Source organism: Scyliorhinus torazame, chromosome 15 (assembly GCF_047496885.1).
Source record: "Scyliorhinus torazame isolate Kashiwa2021f chromosome 15, sScyTor2.1, whole genome shotgun sequence".
In the NCBI taxonomy this organism is placed as follows: domain Eukaryota; kingdom Metazoa; phylum Chordata; class Chondrichthyes; order Carcharhiniformes; family Scyliorhinidae; genus Scyliorhinus; species Scyliorhinus torazame.
Window position 1 is genome coordinate 18,308,486 of NC_092721.1, and position 24,391 is coordinate 18,332,876.

Here is a 24,391-nt window from a genome sequence, read left to right on the forward strand (position 1 = left end):
GCGCCCAAAACGGGACTCTGAGTTTTGGGCATTAAATCGCGCCCAAATCACTATGCAGATGTCGGGGAGTGAAGTTTGTCACTTCCTGCTGGCTCATTAATCCAGAAGAATGCAAAAATTATATGCTTGCCATTGCATCATAAAACTTGAATAATTCTGAAATGTTTGGCAGCAATGGCCTCCTCAAACGACTATTCCGAGGCCACCAGAATTTAACTTAACCTTCCCAGCCGGAAATTGAAGGGATTAATTTGGCCACCGATCCCGCCAGAATTTATTCGTCATCTAATCCAATCGGGAATAAGATCAGACGAGGCGTCAAATAGCCATCTGATCTGAACGCACTCTTTTCCCAACTTGGGCCCATGTGCTGACCACGCCTTGTTTTTAACTTTCTCTTTCACCTCTACCAACCTCGGACTCTTTCTCTCCTGTCCTCATGCACTTTGTGGTAATGCTGACGATTATATGTATGACTGCTTGATGCAAGGGCAGCACGGTAGTGCAGTGGGTTAACACTGCTGCCTCACGGCGCCAAGGACCCGGGTTCGATCCCGACCCTGGGTCACTATCCGTGTGGAGTTTGCACATTCTCCCCGTGGCTGCGTGGATTTCGCTCCCACAACACAAAGATGTGCAGGGTAGGTGGATTGGCCACGCTAAATTGCCCTTTAATTTTTTTTTTTAATTATCGCTTGATGCACTTGTCAGGAACTCTTGATCTGCAGCTTGAACGGAAGCATTAAACGTCTCCACCTTAATAACTCAAACATTAATTCATAGAATCATTACAAACACAGAGGATATCATTCGACTCATTGTGTCATAGAAACAAAGAAAATAGGCAGTAAGAGACCATTGGGCCCTTCGAGCCTGCTCTGCTATTCATTATGATCATGGCTGATCATCCAACTCAATAGCCTAATCCCGCGTTCCCCCTATATCTTTTGATCCCCTTCGCCCCATGTGCTATCACAAACTGCTTAGAATCATAGAGGTTACAGTACAGAAGGAGGCCATTCAGTCCATCGAGTCTGCACCGACTCTCGCAAAGAGCACCCCTCCTAAGCCCACATCTCCACCCTATTCCCGTCACCCAGTAACCCCACCTAACCTATTTTGGACACTAAGGGAAATATAGCATGACCAATCCACTTACCCTGCACACCTTTGGACTGTGGGAGGAAACCGGAGCACCCGGAGGGAGTCCACACAGACGCGGGGAGAACGTGCAGCTCCGCACAGACAGTGACCCAAGTTGGGAATCGAACCTGGGACCCTGGAGCTGTGAAGCAACTGTGCTAACCCCTGTGCTACCATGCCGCTTCTTGAAAACATACAATGGCCGTGAATCATCGACCGCTTTGGGAATTCGCTTGAGCACAACGCGGCTGGAGAATCTTGGGAAAGCCGTCCAGCGAACCTCCCGACAGGCTCCATGCCACCCAGAATTCTCCACCGCCCTGTGAGGCATCGGAGTCGGAACCCCGCCCCAAATGGGCAGGATCGAATGACGCTCGCGGACGTAGATCGTAAACCTACTTACGACCTATCTGTGTGAGATCCACTGGCCTCCCTCGATTCTCCGGCCTACCCAGGGAGGCTGCAGCTGGGTGCCGATCAATGCTGGTCCACACAAACGTGGACCAAGTGGAATGGCAGCTGGGGGTCCCTTGGGCCACAGGAGACCCCAGGATGGTCAGGGTCAGTGCAGCATGGCACCCTGGCCCTCCTCCTGGAATGTGGGCACCTTGGCTCTGCCAAGATGGCACACTGGCACTGCCACCTTGACACTGCCAAGGTGCCTGGATGGCACTGCCACGCCAGCAGGGGCACTGTCTGGGTGCCAGGGTGCCAGTGCAAGGGTGCCCGAGTGCCAGGATGACACTGCCATGGGCCAGGGGGTGAGGGGGGGCCGTGCCCATAAAATGAAGGTGGAGGGGGAATTTTAAGGGTGGGGGAGTGCAGGGCATGGAAATAGGGGCCTCCGGGATGTTGGGGGGGGGGGGGGGGGGGTGTTGGGTGGGAGTCTTGGAAGGGAGGTGGTGCTGTAAGGGGGCATGGGGGGAACTGAAGAGGGGGGACCCCCAAGGACCCCATAGCGGGGTGTCCTCACTTGGGGGTGTGGGGTGGGGTTGGCTCCATTTGTGTGGGGGGTGACATTGCCCATGGGTGGGGGGTGTGGGGGACCCACAAGCTTACTTTGAGAACGGTGCATCCATTCAAAATGGAGGCCCGAACCCTGAATTCAACTTCCCAGTGCTAAAGAAAATTCGAAGAGTGGCTTAAACTGGTGAGAAACTCCCCAGGGCTCAAAGAAGTGACTAAGTGTCATTGAATAGCGGCGGGGAACTCACCGGTAGAGCTGGCGGGAAACTCCGTGAAAAACCCGTTTCAAATTAACTGAGAATTTTTGGGGGAGAATAGGGCCCAATGTTTTGCCCTCAACTACTTCCGGTGTATCGAATACCACAGTCTCACCACTCTCTGGTTGAAGAAATTTCTCCTCAGCTCTGCCCTAAATGATCTACCCCACATCCTCAGGCCGTGACCCTTGTTTCTGGACACACCCTACCATCGAGAACATTCGACTTGCATCTACCCTGCCTAGTCCTGTTAGAATTTTATAGGTTTCTATGAGATCCCTCCTCATTCTGTTGAACTCCAGCCAACACAATCCTCACCGACTCAAACTCTCCTCGTACATTAGTACCGCCATCCCAGGAATCAGTCTGGTAAATCTTTGCTGCACTCCCTCTGTAGCAAGAACTTCCTTCCTCAGATAAGGAGACCAAAATTGCACACAATATTCCAGGTGTGGGCTCACCAAGGCCCAGTATAATTGCAGCAAGCCATCCCTGTTCCTGCACGCGAATCCTCTCACAATGAAGGCCAGCATACCATTTGCCTTCTTTTCCGCCTGCTGCATTTCCATACTTACCTTCACCGACTGGTGAATGAGGACAGCCAGGTTTAGCTGCACATTCCCCTCTCCTAATCTATGGCCATTCAGATATTAGTCTGCTTTCTCGATTTTGTCACCAAAGTGCATAACCTCGCATTTATCCAGGTAATCTTGCATCTACCATTCATTGGCGCATTCAGTCAACTTGTCCAAATCACACTGAAGGATTTATGCATCCTCCTCACAGCTCACCCTCCCACCCAACTTAGTGTACCCTGCAAATTTATGATATTACATTTTGTTCCCTCATCTAAATCATTAATATACATTTGAATATCTGGAGTCTCAGCACTGATCCCTGTGAAACTCCACTAGTCACTGCCTGCCAATTTGAAAAGACCCGTTAATTCCTATTCTTTGTTTCCTGTCTGCCGACCAGTTTTCTACCCATCTCAATACACTGCCCAATCCCATGTGCTTTAACTTACAGGCTAATCTCGTATGTGGGACTTTCTCAAAAGCCTTCTGCAAGTCCGAATAAACCACATCCACTGGCTTCCCCTCATCAACTCTCCTAGTTACATCCTCGACGAACTCCAGTAGATTTGCTAAGCTTGATTTCCCCTTCATAAATCCATGCTTGAATATCCAAGCTTCCATGACCAGGTATACAACCATTGCTAAATCAGTGAGAGATCTAAATCCTAACCATCAGACCACCAGGGAACTGAGCTGAATATATATTTTTTAATACCTCACCAAAATTGAAGTTCCGAACTTCTTTTTTTTTGCAAACTAACAATATTCAATGAGAGCATTCATTTTTAATGGTAACAGCTGCTGTTTGACATTAGACACGAGACTAGTGCTTAATCTTGCCTCATTTGAAAACAAAACAGAAATTCATGCACACCTACGCTAAGAAATATTTATGTGTTACAATTAGCAAACTTGAAGGTAACATCATTTCTCTGTTTACCTGTCAGCATAAACAAAATCCATTCTGTCAGATTAATGGACCATAAATTGTTTCCCTCCAGTGACATGAGGCTGCTAAATATACACAGCCATATTATTAATAGTCTGTGCAGCCAAAGCCCTCTCTGGTTTAATTAGTTCAAGTCCCTCTTGCATTCTGTTCTTCACTTAAAGCAGTGGTTTCAGTATAGTGGCACAGTGTTCGAACAGGATTTCCACTCCCTGCCTCTAGGCCTCTGATGGCTGAAGGTGGTGGAACATCTTGTGTGATTGTTTTGTCTGATATAAATGAATCATCGACTTGGAACATCTCAGGCTGTTGAATCTCACCAAGGAAGATGAACAGGCTGCTGAAACCGTTCATAATCTATTAATATACTTAATGTAAGCATTTTCTTTACAGAGGCCGATTGATTACTCTAATGAATGAGCACAACGGGCTCGATTCTCCGGCCTCGTTACATTCGCGCTGAGCGAAATGAGGCCGGTGAATAGCGGGCGAGGCAGAAAAGGGGATCCGCGCCAGGCGCCAATCAGATGGCGATGCAAACGGCCCACTCCCGTTGGCAAAATCGGGATCTCACCGTAGCGTGACAAGAAAACAATTATCACCATTTAAGCCCTTTTTCCATCGAATTAATAGGAGCCACCCCTTATCCAACAGCTTCCCGTCATTCATCGGCCTCCCCTGCAAGTGGTCACGCTGTCACCGGTTGGTACTCCTTTTTAAAAACGTGAACCTGGTGGAAGGGCTTCTGTGGGGAGCAGAGGAGATGAGTAGCCATCTTTGCTCATAGGCAAAGAGCTGGGGTCGCTAAGCTTGCCACCCCAGTGCTCGGTGAGGAGTGGGTGATCCTCAGCTGGGGAAGGACCCTCTGCAGGGGTCGGCTGCCATGGGTGGATATGGGGGGGTGGTGCTGGGGCAGCAACCGGGGGGCAATTGCTCTCGGCACCACCATGCGAACCCCTGGATTGTGTGTACCCGTTCCGGGGGCAAACCTTGCCCCTGCCTATCTGCCCCACCGCCCACCCGTAACCTCCACTGACTGCCCTGGCCACTGGCCATGTGGCTGAAGGCTACGGCTAATAGAGAACTGTGGTTAAATGAGCACTTCACACATCTCAATTGAATTCCCGTGGGTGGGCGGGCCATGTAGCATGTGAGAGTCATTGCCTAGCATCCCAATCGGACCGTGATGCCTGGACACTGTGCTTGAACACTGCGGGAGGCAACGCCACACATGCAGCAGGCGTGATCCGAACACTCATGGAATGGGACACAGCTCCAGGGACATGCCAACAGCCGGAGAGTGGGCGAGTGAAAGCGGGAGGGGACCAGGACCCGGTCGTTGTGTGCGGGTATCCGGGGTAGGGAGGGAAGGGAGATCAATACGGGAGTGGCGGGTCCTGGGGTGGGAGACACCGCTGTTTGTCAGTCGAACACCCTTTCCCAATGCCTTACAGATATTGAACACTATGGCAGGGACTTTGGACCCATAACTTGCCTCAGTGTTGCAGTTGGAATTCCGGGCGGCCAGACGGCGGCAGCAGCGGCTACTGATGCTCGAGGCAGCACCCCATGTGCCGGACCTCGCCCCACATCCTGAGGACCTGGCCGCCCATCCGGCCAGGGAAGGACCCAGAGGGGGAGCCCCGCGATGGCCCAGAGTGTACAGGTGTTGCTGGTCGTTTGAACAGATGACGGACAGCGCGTGTCGCAGGAGGCTCCGCCTCAACAAGGAGATGGTGCGGCATCTGTGCCCCGTCCTGTCGGTCTTGGCACCACGTGAAGGAGGAGGAAACCGGCTCCCGGTGGCCGTCAAGATCACCACAGCCCGGAATTTTTACTCTTTGGGATCCTTCAAGGGCTCAAGCGGGGACCTGTGTGGTATCTCACAGCCCACAGGTGCATCCGACAGAAAACTACATCATCTTTGACATGGACCAAGCCCAGCAGGATGCCCGGGCAGCAGGTTTCTCCACCATCACCGGGATGCCTCACGTCCAGGGGGGTAATAGATGCCACTTATGTTGTCCTGCGCTCACAGGGCCATCTAAAACTGCCGTTAGTTATCAGAAAGGGGTTCCACTCCCTGAACATACAGCTCGTGCTTGACCACCGGATGTGGGTAATGCACGTGTGCACTCTCTTCCTGGGGAAGAGTTAATTAAAGAGTGCCTTAATGATCTGGAAGAAGGAACTGAAGGCACTGTTGCTAAGTTTGCAGATGATACAAAGATCTGTAGAGGGACAGGTAGTATTGAGGAAGCAAGGGGGCTGCAGAAGGACTTGGACAGGCTAGGAGAGCGGGCAATGAAGTGGCAAATGAAATACAATGTGGAAAAGTGTGAGGTTGTGCACTTTGGAAGGAGGAATTTAGGCATAGACTATTTTCTAAATGGGGAAATGCTTAGGAAATCAGAAGCACAAAGGGACTTGGGAGTCCTTGTTCATGATTCTCTGAAGGTTAACGTGCAGGTTCAGCCGGCAGTTACGAAGGCAAATGCAATGTTAGCATTCATGTCAAGAGGGCGAGAATACAAGACCAGGGATGTACTTCTGAGGCTGTATAAGGCTCTGGTCAGACCCCATTTAGAATATTGTGAGCAGTTTTGGGCCCCGCACCTAAGGAAGGATGTGCTGGCCTTGGAAAGGGTTCAGAGGAGGTTCACAAGAATGATCCCTGGAATGAAGAGCTTGTCGTATAAGGAATGGTTGAGGACTCTGGGTCTGTACTCATTGGATTTTAGAAGGATGAGGGGGGAATCTTATTGAAACTTACAGGATACTGCGAGGCCTAGATAGAGTGGATGTGGAGAGGATGTTTCCACTTGTAGGAAAAACTAGAAGCAGAGGACACAGTCCGCAGACTAAAGGGATGACCCTTTAAAACAGAGATGAGGAGGAATTTCAGCCAGAGGGTGGTGAATCTGTGGAACTCTTTGCCGCAGAAGGCTGTGGAGTCCAAATCTTTAAGACAGAGATAGCTGGCAGCACAGCGGCGCAGTGGGTTAGCCCTGCTGCCTCACGGCGCCGAGGTCCCAGGTTCGATCCCGGCTCTGGGTCACTGTCCGTGTGCAGTTTGCACATTCCCCCTGTGTTTGCGTGGGTATCACCCCCACAACCCAAAGATGTGCAGGCTAGGCGGATTAGCCACGCTAAATTGCCCCTTAATTGGAAAAAATGAATTGGGTACTCTAAATTTATAAAAACAAAAGACAGAGATAGCTAGGTTTTTGATCAATAAGGGGATCAGGGGTTAAGGGGAGAAGGCAGGAGAATGGGGATGAGAAAAATATCAGCCATGATTGAATGGCAGAGCAGACTCGATGGGCCGAGTGGCCTAATTCTGCTCCTATGTCTTATGGTCTTATGGGCTATGGTCTAAACACTAGTTTACGAGCCCAGTGAAATTGTAAGTAACTAAATAATAATACAAGAAATAGAGGATTTCTGTTTCCTTCTTAGCGATAAATGAAGACTGTCGCCCGCCTTTAGAGGCAGAACTGAAGTTCATGGTGGAAAGCAGACTTAAAATCCAATGAATGATTATTGCTGAACCTGCGTCTAAACCGATGAGAGCTTCAGTGGTTCCCATCTAGATTGGAGTATGGTTTGGGAATTGACCAAGAGGAAAGGGAATTTGTGAGGGTCAGGCTGGGCTTCCAGCACAATTTTGGTCATCTAATCATAGGGCCTTATCATCGTCTTCGAAAGAATAAGGCACGCCACGGTATCAGCAAGTTAAATTATTGGAGCATTTAAGACAGCGCATTTGATCTAATTTGGAAAAGAAAAGGTTTTTTGAGCCACAAAGTTGCAAAAGGAACTTAACCAGGCACACGGTCCTCTTAGGCGAGGCATTCAAATGGCAATGATACATGTGAAGAAGAGGTAATTGTGCTGATATGCCTATGGGCTACGTCATTGATGGATGGTGTGCGACCTCCAATCAGCAGTCCACAGGAGTAGTTAGCTGACTCCATGATAACGTGCTCTGTAACAGACTGCTATCTCACCACACAAGACTCAATAAAAGATTCTGGTTTGGACAAGTCGAGGTGTTTGGTGGATTCCTTCGTAAGGTATAAAAGACCAAACACACAACAGTAATTAAGAATTAAAGTGAGACATGGAAAATCGGACTGAACTTTATCTCCGAAGCGTATTAAAGCTTTGCAATAATTTAACAGGAAAGTCTGTTGAAATGAACACTTTAAAAATAGGGTGGAGAGATAATTGTGTGACATAATAACAAGGTGAGTGGGTGGGATTTAATTTTGAAAAATTGAGAAGCTTGTTAAATCCAATGGCTCACCTTCATAAGCTACAAAGAGCACCTTGTTAATGGATATAAAACAGCACTGATTATAGTAGTGGGAAGGTTTACAGCATTTAGAGCTACAAAGTGCTCCAGACAAATGGGCAGCACAGACAACTGCACAGTACAATAGGGATAAAAAGTGAAAGAGGCAACCAACAAGGAGTCTGAGGCACTGAGATACATAGAAACCTCCACAGCATTTGTGCCAGTCGAAACATCTTAAACTTTGGCAGGAAAGAAGTTGATACAGCACATTGTTGCTGCTGGAACAGGAATATTTTATATTTAAAGAGCATTAAATATGTATAATACAGTTAAAAATGTTATGACCAATGTCATGTTTCAGCGTTTAACCAAACTATATTTCCTATTATATGGCAAAGATGCTCACTGAAAAGCTAATTCTCTATGTTAAAAATAGTTAGGTATCTGTGTGTTGGGTGTAATAATGATAGATGGTGCAATCCCAACGCTTTCTCCGTGTACATAAAAAGCAAGAGGGTAGTCAGGGAAAGGGTTGGCCCACTAAAGGACAGGCAAGGGAATCTATGTGTGGAGCCAGAGGAAATGTGCAAGGTACTAAATGAATACTTTGCATCAGTATTCACCAAAGAGAAGGAATTGGTGGATGTTGAGTCTGGAGAACGGTGTGTAGATAGCCTGGGTCACATTGAGATCCAAAAAGACGAGGTGTTGGGCGTCTTGAAAAATATTAAGGTAGATAAGTCCCCAGGGCCTGATGGGATCTACCCCAGAATACTGAAGGAGGCTAGAGAGGAAGTTGCTGAGGCCTTGACAGAAATCTTTGGATCCTCACTGTCTTCAGGTGATGTCCCGGAGGACTGGAGAATAGCCAATGTTGTTCATTTGTTTAAGAAGGGTAGCAAGGATAATCCAGGGAACTACAGGCTGGTGAGCCTTACGTCAGTGGTAGGGTGATTACTGGAGAGAATTCTTTGAGACAGGATCTACTCCCATTTGGAAGCAAATGGACGTATTAGCGAGGGGCAGCACGGTTTTGTGAAGGGGAGGTCATGTCTCACTAACTTGATAAGAGTTTTTCGAAGAGGTCACAAAGATGATTGATGCAGGTAGGGCAGTGGATGTTGTCAATATGGACTTCAATAAGGCCTTTGACAAGGTCCCTCATGGTCGACTGGTACAAAAGGTGAAGACACACGGGATCAGGGGTGAGCTGGCAAGATGGATACAGAACTGGCTAGGCCAAAGAAGGCCAGAGAGTAGCAATGGAAGGATGCTTTTCTAATTGGAGGGCTGTGACTAGTGGTGTTCCACAGGGATCAGTGCTGGGACCTTTGCTGTTTGTAGTATATATAAATGATTTGCTGGAAAATGTAACTGGTCTGATTAGTAAGTTTGCAGATGACACAAAGGTTGGTGGAATTGTGGATAGCGATGAGGACTGTCAGAGGATACAGCAGGATTTAGATTGTTTGGAGACTTGGCGGCGAGATGGCAGATGGAGTTTAATCCGGCCAAATGTGAAGTAATGCATTTTGGAAGGTCTAATGCAGGTAGGGAATATACAGTGAATGGTAGAACCCTCAAGAGTATTGAAAGTCAGAGAGATCTATGTGTACAGGTCTACAGGTCACTGAAAAGGGCAACACAGGTGGAGAAGGTAGTCAAGAAGGCATACGGCATGCTTGCCTTCATTGGCCGGGGCATTGAGTATAAGAATTGCCAAGTCATGTTTGTAGCTGTGTAGAACCTTAGTTAGGCCACACTTGGAGTACAGTGTTCAATTCTGGTCGCCACACTACCAGAAGGATTTGGAGGCTTTAGAGGGGGTGCAGAAGAGATTTACCAGGATGTTGCCTGGTATGGAGGGCATTAGCTATCAGGAGCGGTTGAATAAACTCGGTTTGTTCTCACTGGAACGACAGAGGTTGAGGGGCGACCTGATGGAGGTCTACAAAATTATGAGGGGCTTAGACAGAATGGATAGTCGGAGGCTTTTCCCCAGGGTAGAGGGGTCAATTACTAGGGGCCGTAGGTTTAAGGTGCGACGGATAAGGTTTAGAGGAGATGTACGAAGCAAGTTTTTTACACAGAGGGTAGTGGTGCCTGGAACTCGCTGCTGGAGGAGGTGGTGGAAGCAGGGACGGTAGTGACATTTAAGGGGCATCTTGACAAATACATGAATAGGATGGGAATAGAGGGATACGGACCCAGGAAGTGTAGAAGATTTTAGTTCAGACGGGCAGCATGGTCGGCACAAGCTTGGAGGGCCGAAGGGCCTGTTCCTGTGCTGTACTTTTCTTTGTTATTTGTTCTTTGTAATCGTGTATTACGAATTCTATATCAATGCATCATAAAGATAATTTTAATTACAGATTAGTAAAATCAGTTTTAAATTGAGTACAAAAATATTTTGTCTCCACTTGACACCTACTCATTACTTTCATACTTATAATTGGTTTCAGATAAATGCACTTGCTGTGGAGTTTCTGACAATCAGTTGCATAAAATTTAATCAGTCTTGATGTTTGAACAGAAACTCTAAAATTACTGATAATGATACTAGGAAACATGCATGCATGCATTGAGAGCACAATATGCTTGTTTGTTCCAAAAGCGTGGGACTTTTTTTGTGGATTAATTTCCTTTTGCAATAGAGAAGCTAGGGAATCTCATGCATCTAGGTAAATATACTCCCCCTAGTATCGCCACAAGTTATTGTTAGCCTCATGTTTTTTAATAGATGATCAAAATTGATGCTTGTTGGCGGTTCAATAAAAATATATCCCAGCTACAATAATCTTAAAATATGTAAAATATATTGATGTACCTGTTATTCTAACTGCAACATAAGCAAAAGGGCTGGAAATCCTTTTTGTTTAATTGGTTGGTAATCAATTCCAGTATTTCCGTTTACTTCTACCAGAATATTCTGCTTAATACTCCTGCACTGGAGTAAGTAGAATCCCACTATGTTAATGTAAGCAACAACCCCTCTTTCTCACGTTAAACACATTTAAAAGTGCAATGTGAAACAAACCATGGCTGAGAAAATTACAATTGAAAACAGTGCTTGGTGATACAGAATGTGTGGGCTGCTATAGAAAGAGACATGTCGAAGCCTTTTCGTCTTTCACTCACCGGGACACTTTGCAAGAATACAGCATAAGGGGGAATCAACAATTTTTACTATATGAGAAGAGAATGTTGATTGATTGGCCATTGGAATCTGATTGACAGGGACATTGCCATTGAGATTGCATCAGTTGATGGTGACTGACAGTTAACTGCCAAGCATTGTTTAAAATTGTAACCAGACAGCTTGATCCGGATTGATAAAGACATTGCCCTGAAGAGTGAGCCAGCCAGTGTCTGCCACTTATTATGTTTCACTGAAATGGGCGCAATGTGTGTACATGTTCTTTCTGTCTGCATAGAACAGGGACCTGTGAATTAATATGTGTAGCTTCCAGTGCATGCAAATACGCCGCACTGTGAGCCTGACTGATAATCCTAAATTGTTTTTCAGCATAATTCTTAGCATACCGAGGATGTTTTGGCATATGTTGTCCAATCCCGGAATCAAAACTAATGTTGGACACTGTGTCTTGAGTTATGAAGGCACTTGGCTGGTTCGGTATGGCCTTGCTCATACCTGAACAGCAGCCGGGACAGGTTGTTTGACAGGATCCACCAGTCTTTGTGGCATGTGGCCTACATACCTAACATCACACTGGCAGTGAAATCTTATTCGGTGAATTAGACATTCTGAATTCTCCCTAAGTGTACAGGCGTCGGAGTGTGGTGACTAGGGGATTTTCACAGCAACGTCATTGCAGTGCTCACGTAAGCCTATTTGTGACACTAATAAAGATTATTATTATATACCACATTACCAATTTGTGTGATAGGCAGAACATCATTTTGGGATGATGGCAGTATCCTATTAGTGGCGAATACCACTCGTGTTTCTACTGCAGAGTAATTAGGTTGCTTAAATTTTTGATATCCCTGCAGAGTAATCTGAGGTATCCTGGGCACTTTTCTGGGCTGAGAGTGATGGATCTTCAGCCCGTTCATGAGTTTCCGTGACATACAGCGTGAAGTGATCTGATCAGGTTAGCCATTATCCCACAGAATGCCTTTGATGTGTCCTATTTCAGTATAAAGCTTGCATGATGAGAAAATAGCTCAGGATATGGTTCGAGTCATTTGCGTACCATGCAAGCTTTATGCTGAAATAGAATGCATAAAAGGCATCCTGTTGGATAACGGCTAACCTGATCAGATCCTTTCATGTACTGGATGCTACATATATTAATACACAGGGCCCTGTTCTTTGCAGAATGAAAGTATATGGACACACATTGCGCCTGTTTCAACCAAACAAATTAGGTGACAGCCATTTTCTGAATCATTCATCAGGGCAATGTCTCGACCAATCAGAGTCACGCTGCCTGGTTTAAACTTCAAACAATGCTTGGCAGTTGACTATTAGTCACCATTAACTGGTGCATTCCATTCTCCATAGCAATGCCTCTACCAGTTAGAAATCATTTCAAATCAATCAACACTCACTTCTCATTCAGTATAAATCGGTGTTTTCCCCTTATATTGGTATTCTTGCTAAGTGTCCTGATGAGTGCAAGATGAAAAACTTTGATAGGTCTCTACTTTCAGCAAAAATTGAAAAGTCAAGTGGGAGAAAAACAGTTCTGTGCTCAATTAAAAACTAATTTTAATTGCATCTTTTGAACTGATTAATACTGATGCCTGATCTGCTTATTCTACTGATTGTGGAATACATACACTAGCTGTTGGCCTTAGAGTGCTTGTGGTTATTTACATATCTTCCATCTTCTCAAACTCCACCTGCAATGTTGGGCAAATTTGATAATTAAATAGTTTGTGGCCTATTATAATACCTGTAACTCTTAAGTATTGTGACGCAAAAACAAAAATGAATGGTAAAGATTCTGCTTTTGGTTACTTGCAGCAGAATCATAAGTTTGCTTTTTTAGATGTCTATGATTTACTACTAATTGCGATCGGTGGAACTCTTTCCTTGAACTATGCCCATGCCAATTAAATATGCTTTCAGCTTAACACCTCAATGTTTCAGACTCAATGGCAAGAAGCTGGGAATTTGTCTCCCTCAGATATGTCTTCAACGAGTACAAGTTAAGACTTTAAGAAATAGATGATGTTGTCGGCCATTGACCCTTCTAACCTGCTCCAATGCCCAACAGGAACTTGGCTGATGTTTTACCTCAACTTCACCTTCCCATCAGGTCCCCACATCCTTTAATTCCTTTCGTGTTCAAAATTCTATCGGCTACTGACTTAAAAATACTCAACAACCGCGCAGCAACAACTCCCTGGAGTAGTGAATTCCAAAGTTTCTCAACTCTTGGAACGTAGAATTTGTCCTAAAATGGTCCGAGATGATGATCCTGTGTTCCAGATTCTCCCACCAGGGATAACATTTTCTCAGCACCTCCCCTGTCAAGCCCCTTGAGAATTTTATATGTTTCTATCATCCCTTATTCCCTCATCCCTTGGAAAATGGGCCTAGTTTACTTTATTTCTCTTCAGTAGACAATCCTCTCAAACCAGGAGATGGTCCAGTGCACCTCAGTTGTGCACCCCACTGAGGTAAATATATCTTTCTTTAGGAAAGGGAGATCAAAGTGGCACTACACCCAATGAGGCCTTGCATGATTGCCTTTCCTCAGCTGAAGGCAATTTGCTTAGTAAGATAGGGCAGCAGATTAGCACAGTGGGTAGCACTGTTGCTTCACAGCTCCAGGGTCCCGGGTTGAATTCCCAATTCGGTCACTCTCTGTGCGGAGTCTGCACGTTCTCCCTGTGTCTGCGTGGGGTTCCTCCGGGCGCTCCGGTTTTCTCCCACAAGTCCCGAAAGACGTGCTTGTTAGGTGAATTGGACATTCTGAATTCTCCCTCAGTGTACCCAAACAGGCACCGGAGTATGGCGACTAGGGGCGTTTCACAGTAACTTCATTGCAGTGTTAATGTAAGCCTACTTGTAACAATAAAGATTATTATTATTATATTAGCTGGAGCTTCATGGGGACCTAATACTCCAATCAGTACTTGTAAAAAAACATACCAAAAGGCATTCCAAGAAGTAACTTCTTTTGTACCAAACAGGTTGGTTTTTAATTGTTCAGAGTTGATTGACAGGACAAATGCATGGATGCCCTACCTATGAGCTGGTATCTTTCGGTCTCCCGCAATCAGGATGACATCACACAGCTGCTGCTGCTTCAGGTAAATCTCCATCTTACAAAAGGTTTGCTCCGCGTGGTTCACAGCCTGGAAGAGTTCCTCTGAGCTGCCTGCCTCCAAATCACAGTGTGGCATCAGGGGGGGGCTCGTCACTGTCAGCCTGTGGACCACAAAGGGAGAAAGGTGTTGTTGATGAAGTGCCAGAGAGAGTTTGTAGCCTTAATCACACTTTCTGCTGAGAGCAGGCTTAAGGAAGCCAATGCGAAAAATCAATACATGCCGACGGCCTTCAACACAGAATATATGGAAATGAATACAATCTATTCCCTGGAATCTTATCAAGTGTTCCGTCTTTAACTCACAAAATGTCTTTCTCACAAAGTCTTTATTTTATCTTCACACCAGTTTTTCTTTGGGGAGAAATTGCTTCATGTTTTGGCAGGCACCATCGCATAGTAGGCTTTATAAAAGATTGTGTCTTTCCATACAGCTATAGGAAACCTCATTATTTCTTTTTTTAAGTGGTTGGTGGATAAAATGATCGAAACTGCATCTATCGTTTGAAAAAAAATAACACTGTCATTTTTAAGTCAATCACATACCTATTTAAACTGGACTAAAAGCCAATTAAACAAAGAGACAAAACTGCAGAAATGATCCTCAAAATGTTTCCTTTGAATCAAAACAATAATGCTTGCATCTTATGTGTCGTACATCAGGCAATGCCTCAAATTGTCATCATTGCAAATGTGGGGGTGGCACGGTGGTTAGCACTGCAGCCTCACGGCATTGAGGACCCGGGTTCGATCCCGGCCCCGGGTCACTGTCCGTGTGGAGTTTACACATTCTGCCCATGTCTGCGTGGGTCTCACCCCCACAAACCAAATATTCCCATATGGTCTAGTGGTTAGGATTCCTGGTTTTCACCCAGGCGGCCCGGGTTCGACTCCCGGTATGGGAATGAACTTTTCTGGCGGCATGGTAGCACAGTGGTTAGCACTTCGCTTCACAGCGCCAGGGTCCCAGGTTCGATTCTCGGCTTGGGTCACTGCCTGTGCGGAGCCTGCACCTTCTCCTCGTGTTTGTGTGGGCTTCCTCTGGGTGCTCCGGTTTCCTCCCACAGTCCAAAGACATGCAGGTAAGCTGGATTGGCCATGCTAAATCGCCCTTAGTGTCCAAAGTGGTTGGGTGGGGTTGCTGGGTTACGGGTATGGGGCAGAGGTGTGGGCATAAGTGGGGTGCTCTTTCCAAGGGCTGGTGCAGACTCGATAGGATGAATGGCCTCCTTCTGCACTGTAAATTCTATGTTCTATGTGCAGGGCGGGTGAATTGGCCACACTAAATTGCACCTTAATTGGAAAAAAAATGATCATTGCAAACGTATAAAGAACGTAAGCATCAAAGTTGACCTGAATCTGTACAAACGGTTTGCATGCTTTTAGATTTGTCCTAAAAATGGTGTTAGCTGTCATGATATGCAAACATGCAACCAATGAACACTCAGAATAGGACACAACCAGTGGTCAGTCAGGACACTCAGAGGTGGCATCACCACAAGGGGGCATGACATAAACACTATAAAAGGGATGAGGCACTCACACCCTGCCTCTTTCCACAGACAGACATCTAGAGAGTTAGACAGGGTTTATCAGCAGCATCACACCCCAGCACGTGGCTTAGAGCAAGCTGGTGCAGTTAGACTGAGTTACTACAGTTAAATTAGCAGAGAGTCGAACTCATTTGAGAACTGTGTTAATAGTTCAATAAACACGCTGAACTCATTTCAGAGTCTGGAGCATCCTTTCGTTAAGACTGCATCAAGTAGCAGCCTGTGTTATCCGAAGCAGCAGAACACAACATGATACCAGGAGTGACTGTTCAATCTATTTAGTTCAACTCAGCAAGATCCGTGACATCCAGCTACTGAATACAGGCACAATAGACAAAATTTAGGCTCCTCATCAGTTCAGGACCACAGGCAATCTTAGTGCCAACTGGCGATCATTCAAGCAGAAATTTCAACTATACGTGGAAGCATCCGACCTCAATGGCGCGACCGATGCTCGGAAGATAGCTCTTCTACTCACCACTGCGGGTGACCATGAGATAGAGATCTTCAAATACTTTCACTTTTCCGAAGGGCAGGACAAAACAAAATACCAAACTATCCTGGACACACCAACCAAATCTTCGAGCGCTACATCTTCAAACAGAGGATGCAAGGTTAAGACGAATCCTTCAACTCCTATCTAACTAACCTTAGACTGCTAGCGCAATCCTGCAACTTCGGTGATATCACTGACTCCATTATCAGAGACCAAATCATTTTTGGAGTCCACTCTGATCAATTGTTAAAAATTAAGCACATGACCCTGCCAGTCACGATTGAAATGTGTACTGTGCGTGAGCACTCTAAAAATCACTATTTACAGAAAGTGAAAAACAAGCCTCCCACGAGGTGGAGAGTGTTCAGGTCATCTCACGGATGCAGCAGCTCCACATTGACAGAAGCGGCCATTTTGCGCGCTCTTCCCGGGGCCCGACGCATGCGCAATGTGATCGGCAACATGAAGCAGCCGAAAGCTGCACTGCGCAGGTGCAGCCGTCTGAGAACCGCACCGTGCATGCGGGACGACACACTGAGCGTCATGATGCTGATCTCTTGACGTGTGCGAACTGCGGCAATGCCCAATTTTTTAAAAACTGCCTTGCAAGAGGCAAACGCTGTTTAAACTGTGGGAAACCAAACCACTATGCAGCCCTGTGCAGATCTGCACCACCAGTCAGGAGCCAGCGCTCCCAATTCCGACAGCGGCGCATCAGAAGTGTGCGACACCGAAAGCATGACTCTGATCCAGGCAGCGCGACAGATCCAGATGATGAATACCTGGACAACACTTACCGAGTGGGCATTATTACGAAGTGCGAATATGCCACACCGGACACATGGCGAGTCCAATCAATCGTGGATTCCAGGGACGAATGGCATGCAGTGATGAAGGTCAACCACTGCCCCATCCAGTTCAAACTGGACACAGGTGCCTCCGCCAACCTGATTTCGCAGGTGGACTTCAAGAGAATCAAGAAGCCCCCACAATCCTTCCAGCTGCCTGCAAACTCCTGGACTACAATGGAAACGCAATCAAGGCACAGGGGTCCTGCCATCTGCAGGTGTCCAGCCGACACACACAAGCAAGCTTACTCTTCGAGATTGTTAAACCAGACAGGGCGTCCCTGCTAGGTGCGCACGCCTGCAAGCAACTGAACCTCACTCAAAGGGTCTACACCACGACGCTGTCCCATTCGGATCTTCAAGTCAGCATCGACGACATCCTAACCCAGTACCCAGATGTATTTAGCGGGATGGGCATGCTGCCATACGAGTACAAGATTCTACTGCGGCCTGATGCCAAGCCAGTGGTCCACGCACCACGACGTGTCCCTGCTCCACTGAGGGAGCGCCTGAAGGCAGAGCTCACGAGTCTATAACAAAAAGGCATCATCTCCAAGGTCACTGAACCAACAGACTGGGTCAGTTTGATTGTGTGCGTAAACATGCCTTCGGGGGACCTACGCATCTGCATTGACCCCAAGGATCTAAACAAAAACATGATGCGGGAACATTACCCCATCCCGAAGAGGGAAGAAATCACAAGTGAGATGGCACACACGCGCTTCTTCTCAAAATTGGACGCATCCGAAGGATTTTGGCAAATCCAACTAGAAGAATCCAGCAGAAGGCCCTGCACCTTCAGGAGCTAGCCCCGCCCTGGAGTGGTTTGCGCGCCGCCGGCCAGCGGGCGGGGAAGGGGCTTGGCGCCATGCCAACCGGTGCCGAAGGGCCATCACTGGCCGGCGCGAGTTGGCGCTTTCGCGGGAGCGCCAGCGTGTGCTGGCATCACCCCGGCGCATGGGCAGGGGGTTTTGTCTCCGCATCGGCCATTGCGGAGGACCACAGCTGCCGATGTGGATGAATAGTGTGCCCCCACGGCACAGGCCCGCCCGCGGATCGGTGGGCCCCGATCGCAGGCCAGGGCACCGTGGGATCACCTCCCGGGCCCAGAAATCCCCGCGCCCCACAAGGACCCCGGAGGCCGCCCGCGCCGGCAGGTCCCACTAGTAAGGACCTACTCCAATTTACGCCAGACCTACTCCAAATTACGCGGGACTTCGGCCCATCCCAGGCCGGAGAATTTGGGCAGCCCCGGGGCCCATTGAGTCGCGCCGGTCCCCGCCATTCTCCGAGGCGGGCATGGTCCTGAACTGCAAAACCTGTCAGAGGTTCCAACCAGCGCAGCGCAAGGAGATGCTCCAACCACATGACCTAGAGATCTCTCCGTGGTCCAAGGTTGGCATTGATCTGTTCCACGCGAATGGTCGCGACTATATCTTAATCATCGATTACTTTTCAAACTATCCTGAGGTGCTGAAGCTGCCAGACCTCACCTCACAGACCGTCATCAAAGCGTGTAAAGAGAAATTCTCACGGCATGGCATCCCGAACACCGTCATGAGTGACAATGGCCCGTGCTTCCACAGTCGAGAATGGTCCACGTTTGCCAAGGGCTACAATTTCAGGCCTGTCACCTCCAGTCCGCACTATCCGCAGTCCAATGGCAAAGTCGAAAAAGGGGTGCACATCATTAAGCAGCTCATCCGCAAGGCCTCGGACCGCTTCCGACATACACCTTGCACTACTTGCATACCGGGCAATTCCCGTGTCCACTGGCATGTCGCCAGCTCAACTGCTGATGAACAGGGACCTGCGGACAACGCTTCCAGCCATACACCTGCCCAACCTTAATCACCTCCCTGTGCTGCAGAAGATACAGCAGCTTCGCGACAGCCAGAAGCAGGACTTTGACGCACATGCCACCGATTTGGACGTACTATCCCCGGCAGACAAAGTCAGGATCAAGATACAGGATGGTGGGTGATCTGTTCCGGCTGTCGTTGTTCGACAGGCCGCCCCCAGATCCTATGTCATACATATGGCTGATGGCTTCATTGTGCGAAGGAATCGAAGGGCACTGCGAAAAGTTGCTTGCCCACAACCACTTTCCCCTCCATTTCCACATGTCAAATTGCCACCTCCAGACACCTCGAACAACGAGGCCACCAGTCGTGCCTCCCACTCGCCTGTCAAGGTACCGTCATCCCCTCCACCACCTCTCCGGCGGTCGATGAGGATCAGACGCAAGCCTCAGAGACTGGACTTATGAACATTTGTTTTGTTTGTTCTGTTCTGTGTTCCTCAGTCAGTCACATTAGACAGACACATTCACATGTATATACATCTACAAAAAAAGAAAAAGGAAAAGGGGCAGATGTCATGGTATGCAAACATGCAACCAATGAACACTCAGGATAGGACACAACCAATGGGCAGTCAGGACACTCAGAGGTGGCAACACCACAAGGGGGCATGACATAAACACTATAAAAGGGGTGAGGCACTCACACCCTGCCTCTTCCCACAGACAGACATCTAGAGAGTTAGACAGGGTTGATCAGCAGCATCACACCCCAGCACGTGGCTTAGAGTAAGCTGGTACAGTTAGACTGAGTTACTACAGTTAGATTAGCAGAGAGTCGAACTCATTTGAGAACTGTGTTAATAATTTAATAAACACGTTGAACTCATTTCAGAGTCTGGAGCATCCTTTAGTTAAGACTGCATCAAGTAGCAGCCTGTGTTATCCGAAGCAGCAGAACACAACATTAGCCAGCTTTTTTTTAGTTGTGTGGCTTTTGTAATGATTTAAACGAAGGGCAGAACAATTTGGAGCGACTGAATTACCTCCTCCTATTCCAACAAATTCACCCCATCAATTAGATTGTTGTTCTCACACATTTTAAAATGATGGTGCCGACTCTGTTTCCCATCTCGTAACAAAGAACTGGATTGAAGAAAGGCACAGTTACATTTGTGATACTAAGTCTTGACTTTGACTGACATTTAAGTGTTTCAAGGCTTAAAGTAGAGCTACCAGGTGATCGAACCCACAGATTGGACCTTGTTACTGGCCCATTGACTCCTTTATCAGGACCTTGTGTTCAAATCGCTCCATGGCCTCACTCCATTCTCATCTCTATATGCTCGTTAACCCTCCAAAATCTGCACGCTCTTTAAAGTCTGGCCCTTTGTGCATCCCAGACCTTCATCGTTAGACCCACGACCATGCCTTCACGTGTCCAAGTCCGAAATTCCTGGAATTCCCTCCGTGGACCTGTCTACCTCACTCTTCGCCATGTCGGTGCCACTCAAAACCAGCCTATCGTTTTGTTTTGAAACTAGCAATTTTGGGAGGGGAAAAGTTTGAAATGTTTTCTCATCAAAATTATGACAATATTTAAAATGTAGCATTTGCAACGTCTGCATTTCCAGGAGGTGACAGAATAGGGTTTAATTGGTTTTGGAATAAATGAAAAGATTTTCCTTCAGTCCTTCAGTCTCGAGCCGTATCTGATAACCTTCCTGCGCAGCACCCGAGGGCATTTTACAATGTTAAAGCTGCCGTTCTTTTCCTCCACTCCTGATCGGGGCATCCGCCGGACAGGATTTTCCGGTTCCACCCGCCGCTGGGATTTTCCAATCCCGCCAAAAGTCACATTTGAGGGCGGGAATTTCCGCAGTGGAGTATTTTGCATTGGCAGAGGCGGCCCCTCATTGGCCGGCGGTGAGATCCTCCAGTCCCGTTCCTGTTGTTTGCGCCCTCCAGCAGGACCAGACATTCCCGCTGCCTGGAACGGCCAGAAAAACCCGCCCATTGACTTTAAGCTGCCGCTCCAAACTTGCTCATCCCACCCGTGACATTCCCGACTTGGGCGTGAACGGAAAATCCTGGCCACTGTGCTCGACTTGCGCGTTCTGTCACACTTTCCCATTGTATTTGCAGCTTTTTTTCCTTGTCTCTTTCGGTCTCCTAGTTTTCTCCCACTTCCAGTCACTAGGACCTCCTCCAGTGTGTCCTTTTTACTCTTATCTCTTGACACCTTCTTTAAACTTTCTTATTTTAATAAATGATCCATATTACCTCCTTAATGATCTTTTATATCTTTAACCACTTTCTTCTCGGCTGTTTTACAGCTACAAATTACAATCACCTCAGTGAGTTCACACTACCTCCCTCACTTATTTAACTTTGGTCCTCATTCCTCTCACATTTAGTTGACTCTTGTCTTTACGGCCTATCTAATTGGCCGTCTAGCATTCAGCCTTCGGGTTGGAGCATACGGAGTACCGTGTTCCCACATGCCCGACCAGAACGCCTGCCCAAGAGAACGTCAACTACGCCGTAGTCATTTTACGCTCAGAAGGGCATTAAGTGGATCAGGGCGAGGCTTCTGCTCCCATCTGGGGAGGCAATCCAATTGGCCATCAGCTCTGTAGTGCCGGCAGCGTCAGGTTCCAGTGGTGGTCACGACTTGGGCTACAGTCAGTCTTGAAGAAGAGGAGGTTCTGGAAGCGAAATTCGAGGCATGTCCTGGCTGGCAGGCCCCAGTGAAGGTAGCGAGGGAGGTGTTTGGCCAGTGTGAGTGGTCGCGGGGTGGGGGGGGCAGGGTTAAAGCGGGACTTGGACCCACCTTCAACGGGTACAAGGGATCCTCAAACGAGGTCCCCTACTTCTTGCCGACGACAGCTCACCCAGTGAGGCTGCTGCGCTACCCACGTGTCCTAGATGTCCCCCTGCTGTGGGTAAAATAACGGCGGGGCGGGATGAAGTATTTAAGTGGAGTCTCAATAGGCCCAAAGGTGAACGGGCCACTGACACCTCCAGCACCCTTCGGACCCCCACTGCAACATGGGAGACAAGTCGGGGCTGGGTGGGGAAGGTGGCGGGTGGGACACACTGCATTTACAAGAGACCCACTTTTAAGCACACAGGTAGAGAGCCAGCAAATCCAATCCTTCAGCTCAGTCTTTCCTTTGTCCAGATGAAGCTGCTGTGTATTCCCGGCATTTTTAGTTGCTAGCTAGGAGGAATCAAGATGCACATTGCTACATTCTATAAAATTAAATTTGGAGCTTTTAAGAGGTAAAAAACAAAAAGTGGTGAATAACGTCAGCAGGTCTGGCAGCACATGTGGAGAGAAATAAACTCTCCTCAGCTGTTTCCCTCTCGACAGATACTGCCAGATCTGTTGTGTTTTTCCAGCATTTTCTGTTACTATTTCAGGTTCCCAGCACCCGCAGTGTTTGCTGGTATTTTAGCGTTTTTAGAGCACAGTTTGGGACTGACATCGGACTTACTCAAAACTGTGAAACTGAAATTGAGAAATATGAATGCATGCATTATTAAGGACAAAGTTAAATATAACGAACTAGCCCCGTTCTTCAATAACTAAGGCCTGAGGCACCACAACCTTTATACCCAGCCCTTGTATTAGGCCTCACATCCCATTTACATGAAGCTGCCAGGCCTTTGAGATCAAGAGGAAGGGACATGACCGGGTTGGAAAGGAGGCAGTGGCGATGAGCACAATGGAGGAGATAAGGTCGATGATTGGGGTGCTGGTAGTGATGTGAATTCTTTGAACATACGATAAGGAACAATTACTCCAGGTTTGCACTGGAGTGCTGACTGGGTTGCATTAGAGTGTTAAACTGAGAGCTTGGTGACTGAGGGAGTTAGTTGAGGAGGGAGTAAGGTGCTCCTTTCATTTTAGTTCCTACATTTCCTCAAAGAGCGTGACGGGAGTCGGGAGTTTACAGAGTGTGCAGCTGACTGGGAGCAGAGTCGGAGGGCGGAGTTCCAGTTAGTTCACAGGGCAGCTACATTCTGTAAGGTAAGAGTTGTTTGTTTTTAGGTTTTTTTAATTTTAATTTTTTTTATTTTTGTGTTTGTTTTGTTTTTTTGGAGGCAGCAAGCTATCATTGTATCATTTAGCGGAATCACCAATTTTAGATGGGTTCAGAGCTTCCTATCTATCACCTTTCCAACAAACTTCAGTGCCGCTTTATTCTTTCTTACGCACTTACTATCGGTCATGCTTGCTCCTTTGGGAGTCTATTGTTCTGGGTCAAACACTTCAATCAGATATCAAATAGACATACCAAACACCAGTCAGTTCTCCAATTGCATCGTTGTGAATAGGAGGTAGGTTGTTCTTTAACAATGGGCTGTTAATGACGTGTCAGGACAGCATCAACCCTTCAATGCAGTGACTGAATAAATTAAACTGCATTGAACTCTACAGCCTGTCAGGATGTTCACTGGTGACTTTGGAAATTCAATTTCCCAATCCTGACCATCAACACACGAAAAGGTGACACTCTTTCCAATGACCGAAGGGTCGATAGCCAGAGGTGACAAATTTAACGTGATTGGCAAAAGCACGGGAGGCAATGTCGGGAAACTATTTTCTTTTACACGGTCGAGAATCAGTGACTATCTTACATTCATGGCCCCCTGTCCCATTCTCGCCTGGAAGTGGAAACATTTGTAGCGGGATTCTCCGACCCTCTGCCAGGTCGGAGAATCCCCGGGGGCGGTGCGAATCCCGTCCTGCCACCCCGACGGCGGCTGCCGTATTCTCCGGCGCCGGTTTTCAGGCGGGGGCGAGGTTCACGCCACGCTGGTCGGGGGCTGTTGGTAGCGGCCCCCCGGCAATTGTCTGGGCCCTGATGGGCTGATCAGCCGTCCTTTGTTGGGCAGTCCCGCTGGCATGGGTTAGACATGGTCCCACACTGCGGGACCTGGCAGGTAAGTCGGCTGGGGCGGTCCTCGAATGGGCGCGGGGGGATCCAACCCCGTGGGGGGCCCCCAAGGTGGCCTGGTCCGCGATCGGGGCCCATCGTGCCGTGGGGGCACTCCTTCCTTCCTTGCCGGCCATGGCGGAGCCCTACAGGGTCCGGCGTGGAGAAGACAACCCCCTGCGCATGCGGCAGAGTACATTGGCTGGTCTGCGCATGTGTGGAACCACGCCGGTGGTTCCGTGCATGTCCGAG

The 24,391-nt window shown here is 47.8% G+C and overlaps 1 protein-coding gene and 1 non-coding gene across 2 annotated transcripts in view; one reads left to right on the forward strand and one right to left on the reverse strand.

Moving 5' to 3' along the window:
• Positions 1 to 24,391, reverse strand: part of LOC140391537 (kelch-like protein 1) — a 428,416-nt gene that overhangs the window by 220,844 nt on the left and 183,181 nt on the right. Inside the window, exon 2 of the mRNA XM_072476122.1 lies at positions 14,417 to 14,599. Within this exon, the coding sequence (XP_072332223.1) occupies positions 14,417 to 14,599 (183 nt within the window). The remainder of the gene's footprint in view (positions 1 to 14,416; positions 14,600 to 24,391) is intronic.
• Positions 15,329 to 15,400, forward strand: trnae-uuc (transfer RNA glutamic acid (anticodon UUC)). The gene has a single exon. It is a non-coding gene; the product is annotated as a tRNA-Glu (tRNA).